The sequence below is a fragment of the Mytilus trossulus genome, chromosome 6 (genome assembly GCF_036588685.1).
Source record: "Mytilus trossulus isolate FHL-02 chromosome 6, PNRI_Mtr1.1.1.hap1, whole genome shotgun sequence".
Taxonomy (NCBI): Eukaryota; Metazoa; Mollusca; class Bivalvia; order Mytilida; family Mytilidae; genus Mytilus; species Mytilus trossulus.
Window position 1 is genome coordinate 90,822,072 of NC_086378.1, and position 21,273 is coordinate 90,843,344.

General features: G+C 33.9%; 1 protein-coding gene across 6 annotated transcripts in view; it reads right to left on the reverse strand.

Annotated features, from left to right (window-relative positions):
* LOC134722209 (putative per-hexamer repeat protein 5) overlaps positions 1-20,397 on the reverse strand; it is a 43,092-nt gene extending 22,695 nt beyond the window's left edge. For 2 of the 6 annotated variants that reach the window (XM_063585817.1, XM_063585813.1), the window contains exons 1-9: positions 20,182-20,333; positions 16,627-16,741; positions 15,820-15,920; positions 13,301-13,336; positions 12,830-12,883; positions 10,270-10,380; positions 5,548-5,667; positions 2,489-2,602; positions 956-1,255 (exon numbers count right to left, since the gene is read on the reverse strand). In XM_063585817.1, coding sequence (XP_063441887.1) covers positions 956-1,255; positions 2,489-2,602; positions 5,548-5,667; positions 10,270-10,380; positions 12,830-12,883; positions 13,301-13,336; positions 15,820-15,920; positions 16,627-16,741; positions 20,182-20,278 — 1,048 coding nt within the window. In that variant the 5' untranslated portion in view covers positions 20,279-20,333. Of the gene's footprint in view, positions 1-955; positions 1,256-2,488; positions 2,603-5,547; positions 5,668-10,269; positions 10,381-11,048; positions 11,097-11,322; positions 11,377-11,870; positions 11,925-12,829; positions 12,884-13,300; positions 13,337-15,819; positions 15,921-16,626; positions 16,742-20,181 lie in introns of those variants that run through there. The other 4 variants (XM_063585814.1, XM_063585815.1, XM_063585816.1 and 1 more) reach the window with 4 other exon arrangements.
* Positions 20,398-21,273: the final 876 nt, after the last annotated feature.

Sequence of the window (21,273 nt, forward strand, 5' to 3'; positions counted from 1 at the left end):
ATAAAAATAAGGTGGTGTGGTATGATAGCCGATGAGACATCTGTCCAACAGACCCAAAATGACGTAGATTTAAATGAGTATAAGTACCTTAACGGCATTCAACAATGGGCATAATCCATACCCATAATAACAATAAAGGCCACGTTATGACAAGATGTACACAACAATTCAAACAACCCAAAAAATCAAATATATACATTCCAGTTCAATTCAGTAAATTACGTGTTTGCACTACATATTCTTTCTTTAAGTTATAGTTAATATACACAACTTAATTGGTGATCTGGCAATTTTTAAATCTGGTCTTATCATTTAAAGTCATAAGAAACCTCAAATAAAAAAATAATAATGCATATGTTTTTTATAACTCAATGGATAGTTTTCATTATAAAACTTATGTACATATACTTTTTTCTGAAGAAAATTCTTTAATTTATTCATATTTAGAAGAAGTTTACTTATTGGAATTGCTTCCTTCCAGCAAGCAATTCCCCCGACATATTATCCGTATGCAAGGTGACCTCAGTGTGACCCATCTCGTAAAAATCCGGTGACCACAATACGCATGGATGTCCTTAAAATAAACTATTATCTGAATTTACATGTTAAACACGTGCTCAATTTCCATGCTTTTTTGTTTATTTTTCGTCAATTGTTGACAAACAGGTGACAATCGTTAAACTTCGGCTTCAAAACACGAACTTTAATTACCTGCCATATTTTCACAACAACACTGACCGATTGAAAAAAAAATTGACGATTATACGAAATTTACACGAAAAAAGTGATAAATTCGAGCACAGAAGACTAAGTTTAGGATGTTTGTATGCATTGGTTCAAGAATTGGAAGAACATTATTTTTCATCGGTCACTCGTTTCTTATGACTTTAATTTGTTACATGTTTATTCAAAGTAACGTTTCATCAAAAGGGAATCAAAAAGCAACTGTCTATACCGGTTCCAGCTCCAATCATTGTTCCAGTTCCGGTTCCAGTTCCGGTTCCAGTTCCGGTTCCAGTTCCGGTTCCAGTTCCAATCATTGTTCCAGTTCCGGTTCCAGTTCCAGGTTGCATCGTCGGATAACCAGTTCCTGTTCCTGTTCCGGTTCCGATCATTGTTCCAGTTCCGGTTCCGGTTCCGATCATTGTTCCAGTACCAGTTCCCATTCCAGTTCCAGTTCCAGTTCCAGTACCAGTTCCTGTCATAGGTCCTCCAGTCTGTCCAACATACCTTCCGGTGTAATAAGATCCACCAGCTTAAATGTATAAATTGTATATCAGTTTTTTCTATTTTATTTTTGCGATTCTTCAATAATTCTCAAGTTGTGCCAAATACGGCCATGGCAATCTATTCCTGGGATAAGAAAATACTTTTTCGAAAAAATCAAAGTTTTGTAAAAAAGAAATTTATAAAAATGACCATATAATTGACATTCATGTCAGCACCAAAGTGCTGACTACTGGGCTGGTGATACCCTCGGGGACAAAACGTCCACCAGCAGAGGCTTTATATAATTTTGTCCTTTGTTTTCTCATGCTTACAAATGAGATTCAATCTACTATTATCTCCTTCAGAGTCAAACATGACATTTATAAATAAGATATGAGCTAAATCACATAGCACTCGACCTGAAACAAGTGTATGTATACATGTTCATGCATATATATGTATACAACTTTTATTTATTAAAGTAATTATAAAAATAAAAGGCGATTTTTTATCTGTTTTATAATGTTCTTATGTCAACTAATTTTTCAAACAGTTACAGACTTTGTTTGTAGATTTTTTCAAGTTATTATATGTATTGATATTCAGGGTATGAGGTCTATATGTATTGATATTCAGGGTATAAGGTCTAAATGTATTGATATTCAGGGTATAAGGTCTATATGTATTGATATTCAGGGTATAAGGTCTATATGTATTGATATTCAGGGTATAAGGTCTATATGTATTGATATTCAGGGTATAAGGTCGATTTCTATATGTATTGATATTCAGGGTATAAGGTCGATTTCTATATGTATTGATATTCAGAGTATAAGGTCTATATGTATTGATATTCAGGGTATAAGGTCGATTTCTATATGTATTGATATTCAGGGTATAAGGTCTATATGTATTGATATCCAGGGTATAAGGTCGATTTCTATATGTATTGATATTCAGGGTATAAGGTCGATTTATATATGTTTTGATATTCAGGGTATGAGGTCGATTTCTATATGTATTGATATTCAGGGTATAAGGTCGATTTCTATTCGATGCAGTGCGTATGCTATTTACCAACTTGAATTTATTTTCTATCTTTTAAGATAGTAATCTATTTTGAACGTATCTCCTTCTTTATATTTACAACATAAACAGGTTCTTGCACATTTGTTCTTGATCCATACTTACAACATAAACAGGTTCTTGCCCAATTGTCCTTGACCTATACTTACAACATAAACTGGTGCTTGCAAAATTGTCCTTGACCTATACTTACAACATAAACAAGTTCTTGCACAGTTGTCCTTGACCCATCCTGAATATTTTGGATCTGTACATGTGCCACCTCGAGCATAATCGGCACAGTTTGATTGTTTGTCAACACAAGTTACTGAAAAAATGTCATGATAAATAACAAAAATGTAACAGTACCAAACCAATCTGTAGCAGATAGTAGGTAAGACAGCAACATAATTAAATATATAATAGCAACAGTAGTATCCCAACTGTGCAATACATCTATCTGAAATATACCAACCAAGATAAACTAATCATAGCAAAAAGATTAAGGTCCAAGACACCCACAGCTTTGGAATTTCGACAGAGTAAGTGCCTCGCAATGCGAATCGATACTCTATAGAAATAACACATAGAAAAGAGGATGATAGAGCAGATTGTGTTCCCGCAGAGGTACCAATCTGCTCTATTACACAGCTAAGTGTTAATTAATTTATTATAGTGAATGATCTATCATTAATGTCTTTGAATTCTAAATTGAAAGTGCTTAGCTATGATTTAACTATGATTGTCAATGAGACAGCTATAATTAATAGAAAGACAATGAAGAAATTCATTACCGAAAAACTAGCTACCATATAGACATTTCTATACTTTGCCAAATCACACTGTAACATATTACAATCAGTAAGAGCAGTGTGATGAGTTCGTGTCAATAAGGTTTATTCCATGCAACTATATCTCACATGACAATCAAGGAATATGGGACATTCCACGTACAGTTAATTATATTCCACATGACAACCAAGCAATATGGAACATTCCACGTACAGTTAATTATATTCCACATGACAACCAAGGAATATGGGACATTCCACGTACAGTTAATTATATTCCACATGACAACCAAGGAGTATGGACCATTCCACGTAAAGTTAGTTATATTCCACATGACAACCAAGGAGTATGGGACATTCCACGTACAGTTAATTATATTCCACATGACAACCAATGAATATGGGACATTCCACGTACAGTTAATTATATTCCACATGACAACCAAGAAGTATGGACCATTCCACGTACAGTTAATTATATTCCACATGACAACTAAGGAATATGGACCAATCCACGTACAGTTAATTATATTCCACATGACAACCAAGGAGTATGGACCATTCCACGTACAGTTAATTATATTCCACATGACAACCAAGGAGAATGGACCATTCCACGTACAGTTAATTATATTCCACATGACAACCAAGGAATATGGGACATTCCAAGTACAGTTAATTATATTCCACATGACAACCAAGGAGTATGAACCATTCCACGTACAGTTAATTATATTCCACATGACAACCAAGGAATATGGAACATTCCACGTACAGTTAATTATATTCCACATGACAACTAAGGAGTATGGACCATTTCACGTACAGTTAATTATATTCCACATGACAACCAAGGAATATGGGACAGTCCACGTACAATCAATTATATTCCATATGACAATCAAGAAATATGGGACCTTCCACGTACAATTATTATATTCCATATGACAGTCAAGGAGTATGGAACATTCCACGTACAATTAATTATATTCCACATGACAAGTAAGCAATATGGGACATTCCACGTACAGTTAATTATATTCCACATGACAACCAAGGAATATGGACCATTCCACGTACAGTTAATTATATTCCACATGAAAACCAAGTAATATGGGACATTCAACGTACAGTTAATTATATTCCACATGACAACCAAGCAATGTGGGACATTCCACGAACATTTAATTATATTCCACATGACAACCAAGGAATATGGAACATTCCACGTACAGTTAGTTATATTCCACATGACAACCAAGGAATATGGAACATTCCACGTACAGTTAATTATATTCCACATGACAACCAAGGAATATGGAACATTCCACGTACAGTTAATTATATTCCACATGACAACCAAGCAATATGGGACATTCCACGTACAGTTAATTATATTCCACATGACAACCAAGGAGTATGGGACATTCCACGTACAGTTAATTATATTCCACATGACAACCAAGGAGTATGGGACATTCAACGAACAGTTAATTATATTCCACATGACAACCAAGGAATATGGGACATTCCACGTACAGTTTGTTATATTCCACATGACAACCAAGGAGTATGGAACATTCCACGAACAGTTAATTATATTCCACATGACAACCAAGGAATATGGGACATTCCACGTCCAATCAATTATATTCCACATGACAATCAAGGAATATGGGACCTTCCATGTACAATTAATATATTCCATATGACAGTCAAGGAGTATGGGACATTCCACGTACAATTAATTATATTCCACATGACATGACATTCAAGGAATATGGGATATCCACGTACAATAAATTATATTCCACATGACATGACAACCAAGGAATATTGGACAGTCCACGTACAATTAATTCTATTCCATATAACAATCAAAGTATAGGAGATATTCCACGTACAATTAATTATATTCCATAAAACAATCAAGATATAGGGGTAATTCCACGTACAATTAATTATATTTCACTAATATTGATGAAAAAAATTAATATTTTAAGTTTGATTGGACTTTCGAAAGATGAGTTTATCTGTTAACGGAAACAATTACCTTTCGACCCACCCGGTCTCGATTCACTTTGAAGTCATGATTTGCATCCGGTTTCGCTCCATTTTGGGTTTATGATTTGCATCCGGTTTCGCTCCATTTTGGGTTTATGATTTGCATCCGGTTTTGCTCCATTTGGGTTTATGATTTAAATCCGGTTTCGCTCCATTTTGAGTTAAGGCAACGCACTGGCTCTCCCTTCTGTTAAAGTAAATGTCACATCCCCACTCACTCCTCTTGGAGTTCATATGTTTCACTGAGATTTTGTTTGTAACTTTGATTTGTCTTTTTTAATCGGTAAAATACTGTCGCCTTAATTCATTATATGTCTAAAATTTCTAGTTTGATGATAAGTGTATTGTGTTTTGGTGTAATTTTTTCAAAGATTATAGCATTTTATGTTCAAGTATGTTGAGAAATCTTAACACTTACCACCACTACCTCCAGAAACCATACCACCTCCTGAAACCACACCGCCTCCTCCGGAAACCATACCACCTCCGGACACCATACCACCCCCGGACACCATACCGCCTCCAGAGGTCATACCACCTATAGTATAGAGGAATCAATGTCAGATGATTGGTTGCTGATACTTATGTTTCAAGATATGTGACTTCAAAGTTAAAATAATTGTGTGTTCTTCTTCTAACAAAGCAAGGTATCTTTAATCGTATAACAGGATGCATTAATGTCACCTACAAAGTAACGGTGTATCAAGGATACCTAATTATAGGGCAGTTGGGTCGAGACGGGAAACATTTTATTATGGATATTAATGACAAAGGAGACGAACAAAACAGTTTACTGGCAGTGAATCTACACATGAAAATGTCTGTACCAAGTCAGGAATATGACCGTTGTTGTCCATTCGTTTGATGTGTTTTGTCATTTGATTTTAACATTTGATTAGAGACTTTCCGTTTTGAATTTTTCTCGTTTTGTGTTATAATTGTCCATGTGTTAGATTACTCCGAAAGAATGTTTCTTCTTGATACATCATTGACCAGATATCGCATACGATATTTTCTAGATATACCATATAAATGTCTAGATATCATATTTTATTTTCTAAATATCTGTGTCACATTCTGTAGATAACCCAAATCACATTTTACATATGTCCCTTACCATATGTTCTAGGTATAACATATATATATGTATAGGGAGACCTAATAAATTCAAAAGTATCATTTACCAACACCTTAAGAAGCACAACCATCCTTTTAAATATTTAGCAGTTCAACCTTTAGAAGTAGTAAATAAGCAGCCTGGTGAATCGCATTCAAAGTTTGTACGATCACGGAAAATAATTGAATTAAATTGGATTAAAAAATTACAGACAGTTTACCCTCTCGGTCTAAATGATAATATCATGGGAATTGGTAATATATCTAGAACCAATTCCGTTAACATTTTGGATATTGTTTCTAAAACTGTTCGTAAAAACCGTTCTCACGGTTGTAGAACAAATCGCAATCAAAGAAAATTTCGGGCCAATCATACCAATATTTCGGACCTTATTTCTATTTCAAAAAACAACGGCAGACATTATCTGTTAACAAAACTCTGTTCTTTACCGGTTAATAAGTTAAATAAAATTTTGGAGGATTGCAACACAATTTCATATAGCAGTCCTAAGTATGAAATTGTTCAAATTATTATGGCATATTGTTATTCTAAATTATTTCCCAAAATTGATCGCCCTGAAGATCATAAAAAACATTTTATTAAAATTAAGTATGTCAACAAAGGCTTTGATTTTGTAAATATTGCCGGTATATTTAACGACCATTCTGTTAAAGAACAAATTCCTGGATATTTTGACAATACTGAGCTACCTCTTATTTGTTATATTTACAAGAAATCTACCCGGAAATTTGTGTTTAATTATAGTCAATTGTGTAAAGATGTTAATATCAGTGAAAATACACCTACTTCATGTAATTGCAGTAATTCCGAATATATTTATGGACCCATTTCCCATGTTATAACAGGAGATCTTAACATCGTTCAAGACCGAGAGTTAAAATCATTTCTCAGTAAAGGACCTAAATATCGTCCCCCGTCAATTATTAATTGGAATGAGTGTCGTAATATCATCCACGACTTACTCCTTACTTACTGTATGAAATGGATAAAACGGGAAAAAGCTGACAAAAAATCTTTGGACTCTTTTTTTAATTCAGTAATGAAGATAGTTGATATACGTATTCAACATTTTAAAGAACATTTTACTATTAACAATAACCACAATAAACCTATTTCTCGTATCAAACATAAACTAAAAGAACTAGCCAAGGAATTTGTTTTTGTCCCGGCCGATAAAGCTGCTAATAATATTATTATTGTTTGACGTAAATTTTACATCGAGGTTCTGAAAAAGGAAATCACCAATTCACCAACATTCCAACTGACTCCATTTTCAGAAAACGAAATCTGTAACAAACATAAACTTTTAGCCACCGCTTTACAAGCAGAGCCAAATACAATGAAAGTTCCAACTATGTATTGGCTTCCGAAGCTACACAAAACCCCTTACAAATATAGATTTATTTCGTCTTCAAGCCATTGTTCAACTACTAAATTGTCTATTATTCTTACCAGCACACTTGGTACAATTAAAAACCTTATAATAAATTGTTCAAATAAGGCCTTCGAAAATAGTGGAATAAATTACTTTTGGAGTGTCAAGAACTCGTTGGAAGTACTTGATAAATTGCATGCTTATATTGGTGATTTTGAATCTGTTCAAAGTTTTGATTTTTCTACCCTGTATACCACATTGCCTCACATTCTCATTAAGAAAAAATTCACACATCTAATTAAATGGGCATTCAAAAAATCAGAATGTGAATATATATGTTCAAACTCTTTTAGGTCATTTTTTAGTTGCAATAAACAAAAAAACTATGTTAATTGGACATGCTTTGATACTATATATGCCCTTGAATTTTTACTAGATAACATTTTTGTTCGCTTTGGGGATTCCGTATATCGTCAGATTATCGGAATTCCAATGGGGACTAACTGTGCACCACTTATTGCGGACCTCTTTTTGTATTGTTACGAGTTACAATTTATGACAAAAATAAGCAAAGACCCATCAAAACAACATCTGATAAACAAATTTAATAATACTTTTAGATATTTGGATGATATTTTGGCTCTCAATAATGACGACTTCAGTATGTATATTAATGAAATTTATCCTGGTGAACTCACTTTAAATAAAGCTAATACTAACAACGACCACTGCCCTTTCCTCGATCTTGATATCTATATCACTAACGGAAAGCTGAATACTAAAATTTATGATAAAAGGGATGATTTTTCATTTCCTATCGTTAATTATCCGTTTTTAGATGGTGACGTTCCCTTGTCACCATCTTACGGTGTTTATATATCTCAACTTGTACGATTCGCTCGTGTATGTAACAATGTCTTAGATTTTAACGAGAGAAATTTATGTATTACTGAAAAATTATTACACCAGGGTTTTCGATATCACAAACTAGTCAAAACATTTACTAAATTTTATCATCGGTATAAAGACATCATTCGTAAATATAGCTCAACATGCAGACTTTTTATACGTTCAGGTATTTCACATCCAATTTTTTATGGAAATATTCTTTATAAAGCACAAAGGTGTCAGTATTCACCTCATAAACTTACAAAACCTTTGAATAGACTTATTAAGAAGGGATATAATTACGATACTGTTGTCAAGTCATTAAAGATTGCATATTTTGGCGTTAATATTGAGTCACTGATGAGGTCTTTGCGTCGGAACTAAACACATTTATTCTAAAAACAGTTGTTGGCATGACACGGGTTATGTTCTTCTCATATATGTTATGATGGTATGATACTAAACCCCTTACGGGAAGGATTGTGCCTGATGTTCATATGATGAAATCATAATCTTTCAGTCAGTTTAATTGAAGTCTGGAGCTGGCATGTCAGTTAACTGCTAGTAGTCTGTTGTTATTTATGTATTATTGTCATTTTGTTTATTTTCTTTGGTTACATCTTCTGACATCAGACTCGGACTTCTCTTGAACTGAATTTTAATGTGCGTATTGTTATGCTTTTACTTTTCTACACTGGTTAGAGGTATAGGGGGAGGGTTGAGATCTCACAAACATGTTTAACCCCGCCGCATTTTTGCGCCTGTCCCAAGTCAGGAGCCTCTGGCCTTTGTTAGTCTTGTATTATTTAAATTTTAGTTTCTTGTGTACAATTTGGAAATTAGTATGGCGTTCATTATCACTGAACTAGTATATATTTGTTTAGGGGCCAGCTGAAGGACGCCTCCAGGTGCGGGAATTTCTCGCTACATTGAAGACCTGTTGGTGACCTTCTGCTGTTGTGTTTTTTTATTTTGGTCGGGTTGTTGTCTCTTTGACACATTCCCCATTTCCATTCTCAATTTTATAACACCACATTTTCAAATATATCATACCAAATTTTCTTAATATCGAATACCATATTCTCTTGATATTTCAAATCACATTTTCTATACAGCAACTCACATTTTCAAATACCATATTTTTTATACAGCATACCATATGTTTATGATATATGACCTTATATTTTGTAGATAGATAACCTACCACATTTTCCACAGAATAATGCACAGTTTTCAGTGACTCATGTTTATTTTGTAGATAGATAACCTACCACATTTCCCACAGAACAATGCACAGTTTTCAGTGACCAATGTTTATTTTGTAGATAGATAACCTACCACATTTTCCACAGAACAATGCACAGTTTTCAGTGACTCATGTTTATTTTGTAGATAGATAACCTACCACATTTCCCACAGAACAATGCACAGTTTTCAGTGACCCATGTTTATTTTGTAGATAGATAACCTACCACATTTTCCACAGAACAATGCACAGTTTTCAGTGACCCATGTTTATTTTGTAGATAGATAACCTACCACATTTTCCACAGAACAATGCACAGTTTTCAGTGACCCATGTTTATTTTGTAGATAGATAACCTACCACATTTTCCACAGAACAATGCACAGTTTTCAGTGACCCATGTTTATTTGTAGATAGATAACCTACCACATTTTCCACAGAATAATGCACAGTTTTCAGTGACCCACCCGGTGTATGTAGATAGATAACCTACCACATTTTCCACAGAACAATGCACAGTTTTCAGTGACCCACCCGGTGTATGTAGGGTCTGTACATACAGCATCTCCATAGTCCTTACAAGTCGCCATCTTGTCCACACAACCTGTGAAATACATTCATTCTTTTAGATGTTTTATAATAATTTGATAACCAGAGGAAAAAGAATAAAAAAAATCAAATTCTTTATCAAAACGAAAATGCTACAAAGCATTCATAATATGATTCCAAGAACAACAGCGATTGTTATCTTTCTATAATTCGAAAGATTTAATTGTGTTCTTTTAAGTCATTTTACTGTGCATAATGAACGGAAAGTACAGAGTACACTTATAAAACAAAATTCTCAACTTGAAAAGAAAACTTTGTTAACATTAAATTATGTAATTTTAAGATGGTTTATAAATTATATTAAGAAAAAAAAGAGAAAACACAGACTATTTTAATCGCAACACAGGTTTTTGTACAGATTATGTTATGAATATATTTTAAATCATTCTGTTTAGTGAATAAACCCATCATAGATAACAAGATTAAATTTTGTACTTACACCAGACGCGCGATTCGTCTACAAATGTTTATATTGGCCTTTATCATAGTGTCATATCTACTTGGATTGTATATGAGATCCTATGAGTTTTTTGTCTATTGGACTTTGACCTATTCCTATATCGGTCTTTAACATAGTCTCATACCTACTGGGATTTTGTATAGGATATCATTTCTATAAGACTTTTGTCTATTGGACTTTGACCTTATTCCTATTGGCCTTACCTCCTGAACCACCTGACATGACTGGAGCCTGATTCCAAATCCAAGATGGAATCCTACAATGAGTGAGTGTGTACATAACATAGTGATCATGTGACTTTTGTCTATTGGACTTTGATTTTTATTCCTATTGGCCTTACCTCCTGATCCAGCTGACATGACTGGAGCTTGAGTGCCAAATCCAAGATGGAATCCTGTTATGATTGAGTGTGTACATAACATAGTAATCATGTGACTATTGTCTATTGGACTTTGACCTTATTCCTATTGGCCTTACCTCCTGATCCACCTGACATGACTGGTGCTTGAGTTCCAAATCCAAGATGGAATCCTATAATGAGTGAGTGAGTACATAAAATAGTAATCATGTGACTTTTGTCTATAGGACTTTGACCTTATTCCTATTGGCCTTACCTCCTGATCCACCTGACATGACTAGAGTCTGAGTGTCAAATCCAAGATGGAATCCTATAATGAGTGAGTGAGTACATAACATAGTGATCATGTGACTTTTGTCTATTGGACTTTGACCTTATTCCTATTGACCTTACCTCCTGATCCACCTGACATGACTGGAGTATGAGTTCCAAATCCAAGATGGAATCCTGTAATGATTGAGTGAGTACATAACATAGTGATCATGTGACTTTTGTCTATTGGACTTTGACCTTATTCCTATTGGCCTTACCTCCCGATCCACCTGACATGACTGGATCTTGAGTGTTAAATCCAAGATGGAATCCTATAATGAGTGAGTGAGTACATAAAATAGTAATCATGTGACTTTTGTCTATAGGACTTTGACCTTATTCCTATTGACCTTACCTCCTGATCCACCTGACATGACTGGAGCTTGAGTGCCAAATCCAAGATGGAATCCTATAATGAGTGAGTGAGTACATAAAATAGTAATCATGTGACTTTTGTCTATAGGACTTTGACCTTATTCCTATTGACCTTACCTCCTGATCCACCTGACATGACTGGAGCTTGAGTGCCAAATCCAAGATGGAATCCTATAATGAGTGAGTGAGTACATAAAATAGTAATCATGTGACTTTTGTCTATAGGACTTTGACCTTATTCCTATTGACCTTACCTCCTGATCCACCTGACATGACTGGAGCTTGAGTGCCAAATCCAAGATGGAATCCTATAATGAGTGAGTGAGTACATAAAATAGTAATCATGTGACTTTTGTCTATAGGACTTTGACCTTATTCCTATTGACCTTACCTCCTGATCCACCTGACATGACTGGAGCTTGAGTGCCAAATCCAAGATGGAATCCTATAATGAGTGAGTGAGTACATAAAATAGTAATCATGTGACTTTTGTCTATAGGACTTTGACCTTATTCCTATTGGCCTTACCTCCTGATCCACCTGACATGACTGGAGCTTGAGTGCCAAATCCAAGATGGAATCCTATAATGAGTGAGTGAGTACATAAAATAGTAATCATGTGACTTTTGTCTATAGGACTTTGACCTTATTCCTATTGGCCTTACCTCCTGATCCACCTGACATGACTGGAGCTTGAGTGCCAAATCCAAGATGGAATCCTATAATGAGTGAGTGAGTACATAAAATAGTAATCATGTGACTTTTGTCTATAGGACTTTGACCTTATTCCTATTGGCCTTACCTCCTGATCCACCTGACATGACTGGAGCTTGAGTGCCAAATCCAAGATGGAATCCTATAATGAGTGAGTGAGTACATAAAATAGTAATCATGTGACTTTTGTCTATAGGACTTTGACCTTATTCCTATTGGCCTTACCTCCTGATCCACCTGACATGACTGGAGCCTGAGTGCCAAATCCAAGATGGAATCCTGTAATGAGTGAGTGAGTAAATATCATAGGATCAAGAGATGTAAAGTGATTGATATAACTTTGATCTTCTCTTCATTCTGCGTGTGTGAGTTGTTATTAAACATTTATAGTATTACTCTTAAAGATAAAACAATTAAAAGTGTTTTTTTTTTATTTTGACACTAAATATTTGTTGTAATGACAGTAGATAAACATTACAAATAGTTAAGTTTATTGATAACAGAAAAGTTACTCAACGGTATGCTTGCTTCACATCTTTTAATATCTATGCTGGGGTCTATACATACGTCTGAATTTCAAGAAGGGAACTGTATTTTATAAGTGACTATTTTCAGTTGTTGAAAATTGTACTTTACGAAAGTATATTAATTATGAAGATACATTTGTATAAATTCTAACTAATATACTTCACTTACCACCATCGCCAGTGTTGGCTGCAGTGCCTCCGTTTCCTACAAAACAATATCTTGTTACACTACCAGGAATGTCGTAAACACTATTTCACTATTTAACTTTTAACACACTTGTTATCCACAGCATTCATTTCATGTGCATTTTTTTATACTTTACAATCACCAATATTAGCTGAAACACTCGGATAATCCAGATTGTATTGCTATGGCTTACCGTAGTTATGTTAATGTATGAAATATTTTTAGGTTATCCGTTTAACTTGTTGAATCTTTGTATTATCATTTCTTGCATATTTGTAATACACCATTAGTTGTCCATACCACAGGTAAAGGTACATTACCTTTCTCAAAGCAAGGAACCAAATTCCTCTTTAACTAAAACGTTCCGTTTGTGTTGTCTATTCGGTTTGAGGATAAACTGATAATTCACATATCATCTTGATTCGGGTTGACGTATTGCTTGTCGTAGTGTACAGATAATTGTTGTACACTGACGAAGAATAGTCTGCTCAAATGCGAATACGTAACCTCAAGAATCAGAGAAGCAATTAATGAAATTGAGAATGGAAATGAGGAATATGTCAAAGAGAAAACATCTCGACTAATGAGCAGATAACATTACTGAAATGACTGAAACATAATACTGGAAATGAACACCTCGTAGGATGCTCACTGGTTGAGCAGGATCTGCTAAGCCTTTCAAACAACTATATTTACCCGCGTTTTTTTGGCAGAATTCGAATAACCGAAGTTTTAGTTTTTCTGTGTAGTGTTATGTGGACTACCTGTTCGTCTTTTTTCTTATGGTCACGGTCGGTCTGTTATGTTTGTTTGTATATGCTTTCTTGACAGTTATCCCATTTCAAAATTATCTTATTACTTCATGTTTAAAGCAGTAAACCTTACCATTAGCTACTGCTGATGGTAACACTTCTAGACATGACTTACGGGAAACAAATCAATACTTTCTAGACATGACTTACGGGAAACAAATCAATACTTTCTAGACATGACTTACGGGAAACAAATCAATACTTTCTATAAACATGACTTACGGGAAACAAATCAATACTTTCTAGACATGACTTACGGGAAACAAATCAATACTTTCTAGACGTGACTTACGGGAAACAAATCAATACTTCTTAGACATGACTTACGGGAAATAAATCAATACATTTCTAGACATAACTTACGGGAAACAAATCAAGACTTTCTAGACATGACTTACGGGAAACAAATCAATACTTTCTAGACATGACTTACGGGAAATAAATCAATACTTTCTAGACGTGACTTACGGGAAACGAATTAATACTTCTTAGACATGACTTACGGGAAACAAATCAATACTTTCTAGACATGACTTACGGGAAACAAATCAATACTTCTTAGACATGACTTACGGGAAACAAATCAATACTTTCTAGACATGACTTACCGGAAACAAATCAATACTTTTTAGACGTGACTTACGGGAAACAAATCAATACTTTCTAGACATGATTTACGGGAAACAAATCCATACTTTCTATAGACATGACTTACGGGAAACAAATCAATACTTTCTAGACATGACTTACGGGAAACAAATCAATACTTTCTAGACATGACTTACGGGAAACAAATCAATACTTTTTAGACGTGACTTACGGGAAACAAATCAATACTTTCTAGACATGACTTACGGGAAACAAATCAATACTTTTTAGACGTGACTTACGGGAAACAAATCAATACTTTCTAGACATGACTTACGGGAAACAAATCAATACTTTTTAGACATAACTAACGAAAGACAATTCAAAAGATAACGTAAGGGTACCCAAATTGCACCTAGTACCCAAATTGCACCTATTTAGAAATAATAGCAATGGTATTCTTACACGATTTCCTAGAGACTAAACAATTTGTATTTTTTTATGATTTGATACTATGCACGTCTTTCAACATAGGTAAACATATTTAGATTTACACAAAACGTTCACAGTATTTATCAACAGATGGACTGTTTACTGAAAAAAGCAAAATGTACGAAAACGTCACCGTGCGACGTCATCAAAACGTCATCTGTTTAAAAATTAGCAAATACAATATGTTATGAGTATCCATTTCGAAAAATATGAAAATTAAGCATGGACTAATATCCAATTGTTCAAAATATTTGAAGAAATTAAACAAAAGCTCGGTTATTAGACTTTTGACGATGTGAATTTAAGCAGGAATGCAATTTCGGTACTCCTCATTACAGAATCATGGAAAGTTTGGAGGTTGATTCAAACCCATTTTTTATGACTCAATATGGATTAAAAAATAAATTGGTGTACCTATACAATAAAGAAGGATAGGGCTACAAAATAAATACAGTATGGATATTTTTTTCTTGATCATAAAAAAACATAGGTGAAAAAACTGTCAAAATAGGTGCAATTTGGGTACCGTCACGTTAGGCAAGTTTCACCGAAATCTGTTTTACACATAAAAGAGAAAATGTACCCATGTAAAATTGAAGGAGTACATACCTCCGCCAGATGGCGTAAAAGAACACTTTGGTTTACTACAACATCCGCTTGCTTCTTTGACTAATTGGCAACCTTGTGGTAAGGTTCCATATGAAGGGCACCTAAAGACAAAATATTCACATCATAAAATAACATCTGTATTACTGGTATTGACAACCTTGTGGTAAGGTACCGTACGAAGGACACCTAAAGACAAATTATACACATGATAAAATAACATCTGTATTATTGGTATACTAAAAAGATCTAACAAGATCTTACTTTATTTGCCAAGCTAATGTGTCCGACTCATGTACACTTATTTATCAGAAAAACCTACAAATCCAGAACATACAACTAACACTCGTAGCCTCGCTCACCCAATTCTTATCATATGCATCAATGTTTATGGAATTATGACTATTGAACAGCGGTATACTCCTGTTGCCTTTATGTATATCCCCTTTGCAATTGAATATAAAAAAGAAGATGTGGTATGATTGCCAATGAGACAACTGTCCACAAGAGACCAAAATGACACAGACATTAACAACTATCGGTCACCGTAAGGCCTTCAACAATGAGCATACCGCATAGTCAGCTATAAAAGCCTGTTTATTGTTGTTGTCATAAGGAGTCTTTTGTTATCTCTGTTAATATTATATGTGATACAATCTGTAGTCGAGCGCCACTGACGAGACTTATGTAGACAAAACGTGTATGTGGCGAACAAAATTCTAATTATATATAAATCTGGTAAAATTTATAAGTTTTTACACAACTTTGTCCACGTATGGTTTATTTTAATAGAAAATGTGTCAAACTTACACATCCTTGCAGACGTAGTGTCCTGTTGATGCGTCGGTACATTGACAGTTGTATTTACAGGGAACAGTCCATGATTGTCCCTGCTGATATGTCTGACCTTCATAAAGACATCCTCCTAAAATCAAATAGAGTGATTTATAAAATGTATTCAAATCACTTGTCTTTGTCTGTTACAACGTTTTCCCTTCCCTTTGCCTGTCTTTGAATATGAACAAGGAAAATAATTACATTTACATGCATATTTCATTATAATACGTTAGTATGATTGGCTAACAGGAATATCGCGTCATTTTGAAATCAAAATGAAATGATAAGTTCATGATGACACAATAAAGTGCATAGGAAGTAAAAGAAGAACTTCATAGAAATCGTGTTTTCATGATCCTAGTAAAAAAAAATGTAATTATAAGTATTAAATTTAAATGGGTTGTAAAGGCGTTGACCGTGCGAACATTTTAAGCTTGAAGCGCTTCCGCAACGCTTGTAAACCCCAATAAAATTACAAAAAGAAGCATTCAAATTTTTTAATCAATAACAGTGATTTGGATGGAGAGTTGTCTCATTGGCACTCACACCACATCTATTTGGATGGAGAGTTGTCTCATTGGCACTCACACCACATCTTCCTATATCTATTTGGTAAGTTAAAGCCTCCTAGAAATAAAATAAATAATGCATGAATAGTCATTTTGCACATTTGTCAAATGTGTTCAGGCAAATCTGAGGAGTCCGTGGAACACTTCGTTCTCGAATGTTCTGAATATTCTCCTAAACGAAATAAGTATTTTTGCAGATATAAATGAGTACCTAAGTTATAACTTTCCCGACTTTTGCTGCAAGAGAGTTACCGTCCTCCGAAAAAATGGGCGTATGACATTTGCTCCGATTTTGAAAATTTGCATTCTTTCATTTGCGCCGATTTCATTTTTTCATTTGCGCCGATTTTATATTTTCTACTAATTGGATTTACAGGTAAGTTACAGGTAAGTTATTACTTTTACATCTACTATACCTTGAAGGTATATTGGTAAAATCTGGTTATACACGTTGTTCACTTAGGGTTTTAAATTAATTTTATTCACATATGTAAAAATGCGAACTCTAGACATGCCAGCATCCGTACGCAAGCTAGACAAAGAAAAGATGGACTTTGTTATCGACAAATATGCCAAATAAAGACATGACGAGAAAACAAGAAAGGAATACATAAGATGTGTCGCCTACAAATACTCTGCAAGAACAGATTTATAATTTTAATGTTTTCCGTTTTTATGGATTTTAATTCGTGATTTTAAGATAACAGAGTGATTCTACTTCTTCATTTTGCTATTACATTGACTTATCCTGCTCGAAAAAAATTGAAATCCTACTTCCACCTCCCCGTGATGAGCACGGAACACCAGTTGTATACATGTTATGATTAACAATTCATCAAATGTGTACAACTGGCTAACGGATGAGGTCTTTAATGAAAAAAAAAAAAAGAGTTGTCTCATTGACATATTCTTATACATTTTCTGTAGTTTACCTGTATTTTACCTGTAATTTACCTGTAAAAAAATCGGCGCAAATGAAAATAAAAATCGGCGCAAATGAAAGAAAAAATCGGCGCAAATGAAATGCAAATCGGCGCAAATGCAAAACGCCGGAAAAAATAAACATACTGCTAGGTGAGTATTTTGATAAAGTTAATCCTAATGTTTGTAAACATGTTGACACTTTAAGTAAAAAGATGTTGAGTGAAATGTACATTACAGATCTTCCATTTTAGAAGATTAAGCTAACTATGATTTACGCGTTCTTCTCAATTGACGTGATCTCTTAATGTTCAGATTATATTTTGATATATAATACTGTTATGTTTTACAAGAATGTTAACTTGTTTTGAAAAAAAAAGAATTTAATATTGTCCCCGTGCCTGTAGTGTATGCCCTTATATTTTTACAGTTAGGACACTAAATCCATTGGATAATGGATGTGTACGGATTGATTGATTGTTTAGTCTTAGATGCATGATTTTTTTTATTAGTTGTTAGTGGCTTTGAACTAGCTGTCAGATAACTGCGAGTACTCTCAGATCTGTTTATTGTGTCTTTTTGTGTCGGGATGTATAAGTACCTGGCCACGTCCACTTGTATTTTTTGTCTATCTGATGAGTTAAGCCTTTTTCAACTGATTTTTATAGTTCGTTATTATGCTGTACTGTTAGGGAGAGGGTTGGGATCCCGCTAACATCTTTAACCCCGCCACAAAAACAAAAACCTCTTTTTGAAAACTGTCTGATTTAATGGAATTTAGGGCCTACTAGAAGCACTTGAATAATATGAAATAAAAGTTCAAACGTGGTCTAAGGTTATGACCGTAGCACGAATATGGTAGATAAGAAAATATAATTTTAACTTTTACTTTCATATATCCATAGGTAAGAAAAGGGATGTTGCTAACGTCGTTTATTTCTAGATATCTAAAGACGAAATGATAAATGCAAGGTGAGATCCCGTGTTCTAGAAAACCTTCATCATTTACGCTTTTTCGGGAACTTATTATAATTTGAGAGCTTAAAAACATTTCAATCACAGGGACTTATACATAAAAGTAAAATCCTGTAAGGTTGATTTTGTTTTGGGGTAATTGCGAAATTACAAACTATGATGCTGATTTATATGTTTCTTACTGCTGGGTCAATACATCTCATGCTGGACTGTGAATCTCGGCCCAGCCTATCACTAGTCATGGTAGTATTTCGGGTGCCAGTACCTTGGTTCCGGCATGAACATATACTTCATCACTTTAATTATTAATATTCTATTGTTGTCGTATTATCATTTTTTTCAATTAGTTAAAAAAATAAGTTAAAAATGCCTATTCGATCTGTTTTCTGCTTATGTCCATATTGTTTTCTGATAACGTCTATCATAGTTAAATATTTCATTACTGTTGCTATCGATGCACTTTTCTGTGCATATAAATAATCGTTGACCAAATTCAGACATTTAGTATTACTTAGGGGGATTGCAACCCTTTTTTTAGTGTGAATAATAATATTTCTTTTGTATTAGACACAAGTTTTAACAAGTGCGAAAAATACTAGGCAGCCATAAACCATGCAGAGAAACAACCAATACAATGATCAAGAGGTATCAAAAATACCAGCTTCATATAAAATAAAGCCATAAAACCATCTGAAGTGTGAGCAACTCTAATAATAAAATTGAATATGCATTTGGGTTCATATTTCCCCCCACTGGTGTTGCAAATATTGAATGTAAAGAATGAGACCAGATATTCGATGGTGCCTCCTCAAAAGATTCTATGCATTTAAGTTTCAAAAACGTTATAAATAATAAGCTTCTAAATTAATTTTGGATTAATTAACTTTTTCTTAACATTTCTTTTGTTTAACACTTATTTTTAAAACAATTGATTTGATTGATTTTTGAGTGTTTAGTGTGTTTAACGCCACCTTAAGCAACGCTTTAAGGCTATTTCGTGACGACCAGTTTGTATTGGTGGAGAAAACTACCGATTTAAAAATTTTGTAAAGCTATGACTGACCTGCTTGACGTTTGTATATATGTCTCGTCTGTTTAACTCCTTTAAGATTAATAGCCGCAGCCAATCCTACGGCCAATAAGACCACTAAATATTTCATTATGATGTGCACACGTCGATGTCTTTATGAAGAAAGAGAATGTGCCAAGTGAGTGCATGATCACCAGGCCTTTATATGGAACATTATCTCTCTTCAGAGGTCAATATGATCAACACTTCATTGGCTTATAGTGCAACCCAAAAGTTAAATACAAACATTACTTAAGGTGTTGTTTAGTCCACTGATAACTGATTCAGTCATGAAACACATTAACAAACCTCTTATAATATACATGTGTATCACATTTGTATCATATATGTTTGCTTGGTTCATGACAAATGGATGCTTAAACCTAGACAGGAAAGTAGGGCCAGAAATTAATCTTCGATGGTCTTTAATTACTAGTATATACAAAATATTTGACAGCATTCGCAAATGGTTTTAAAACAAGCATTTAATCTAAGGATTTTACTTTAATTTGTTTTAAATTTACATCATTTTTTGAAAACTTAACGAGGAAAATTTATAAAATATTCGCATGATTGTAATATTAGTAACAATTAACTGAAACCTAGTAAAAGTATTTTGAATAATTAAGAATTAACACAATTATCACATATTATTCATATTCAAAGTTATCAAAATAAGGCTCAGATTTCTCCCATAGACACTTTTGTCCTTTTCTTTGAGTGTTCTTGTACAGGACATATATTCTTTGAGTGTTCATGTATAAGACATATATACTTTGAGTGTTCATGTACAGGACATATATTCTTTGAGTGTTCATGTATAAGACATATATACTTTGAGTGTTCATGTACAGGACATATATACTTTGAGTGTTCATGTACAGGACATATATACTTTGAGTGTTCATGTACAGGACATATATTCTTTGAGTGTTCATGTACAGGACATATATTCTTTGAGTGTTCATGTATAAGACATATATACTTTGAGTGTTCATGTACAGGACATATATTCTTTGAGTGTTCATGTACAGGACATATATACTTTGAGTGTTCATGTACAGGACATATATTCTTTGAGTGTTC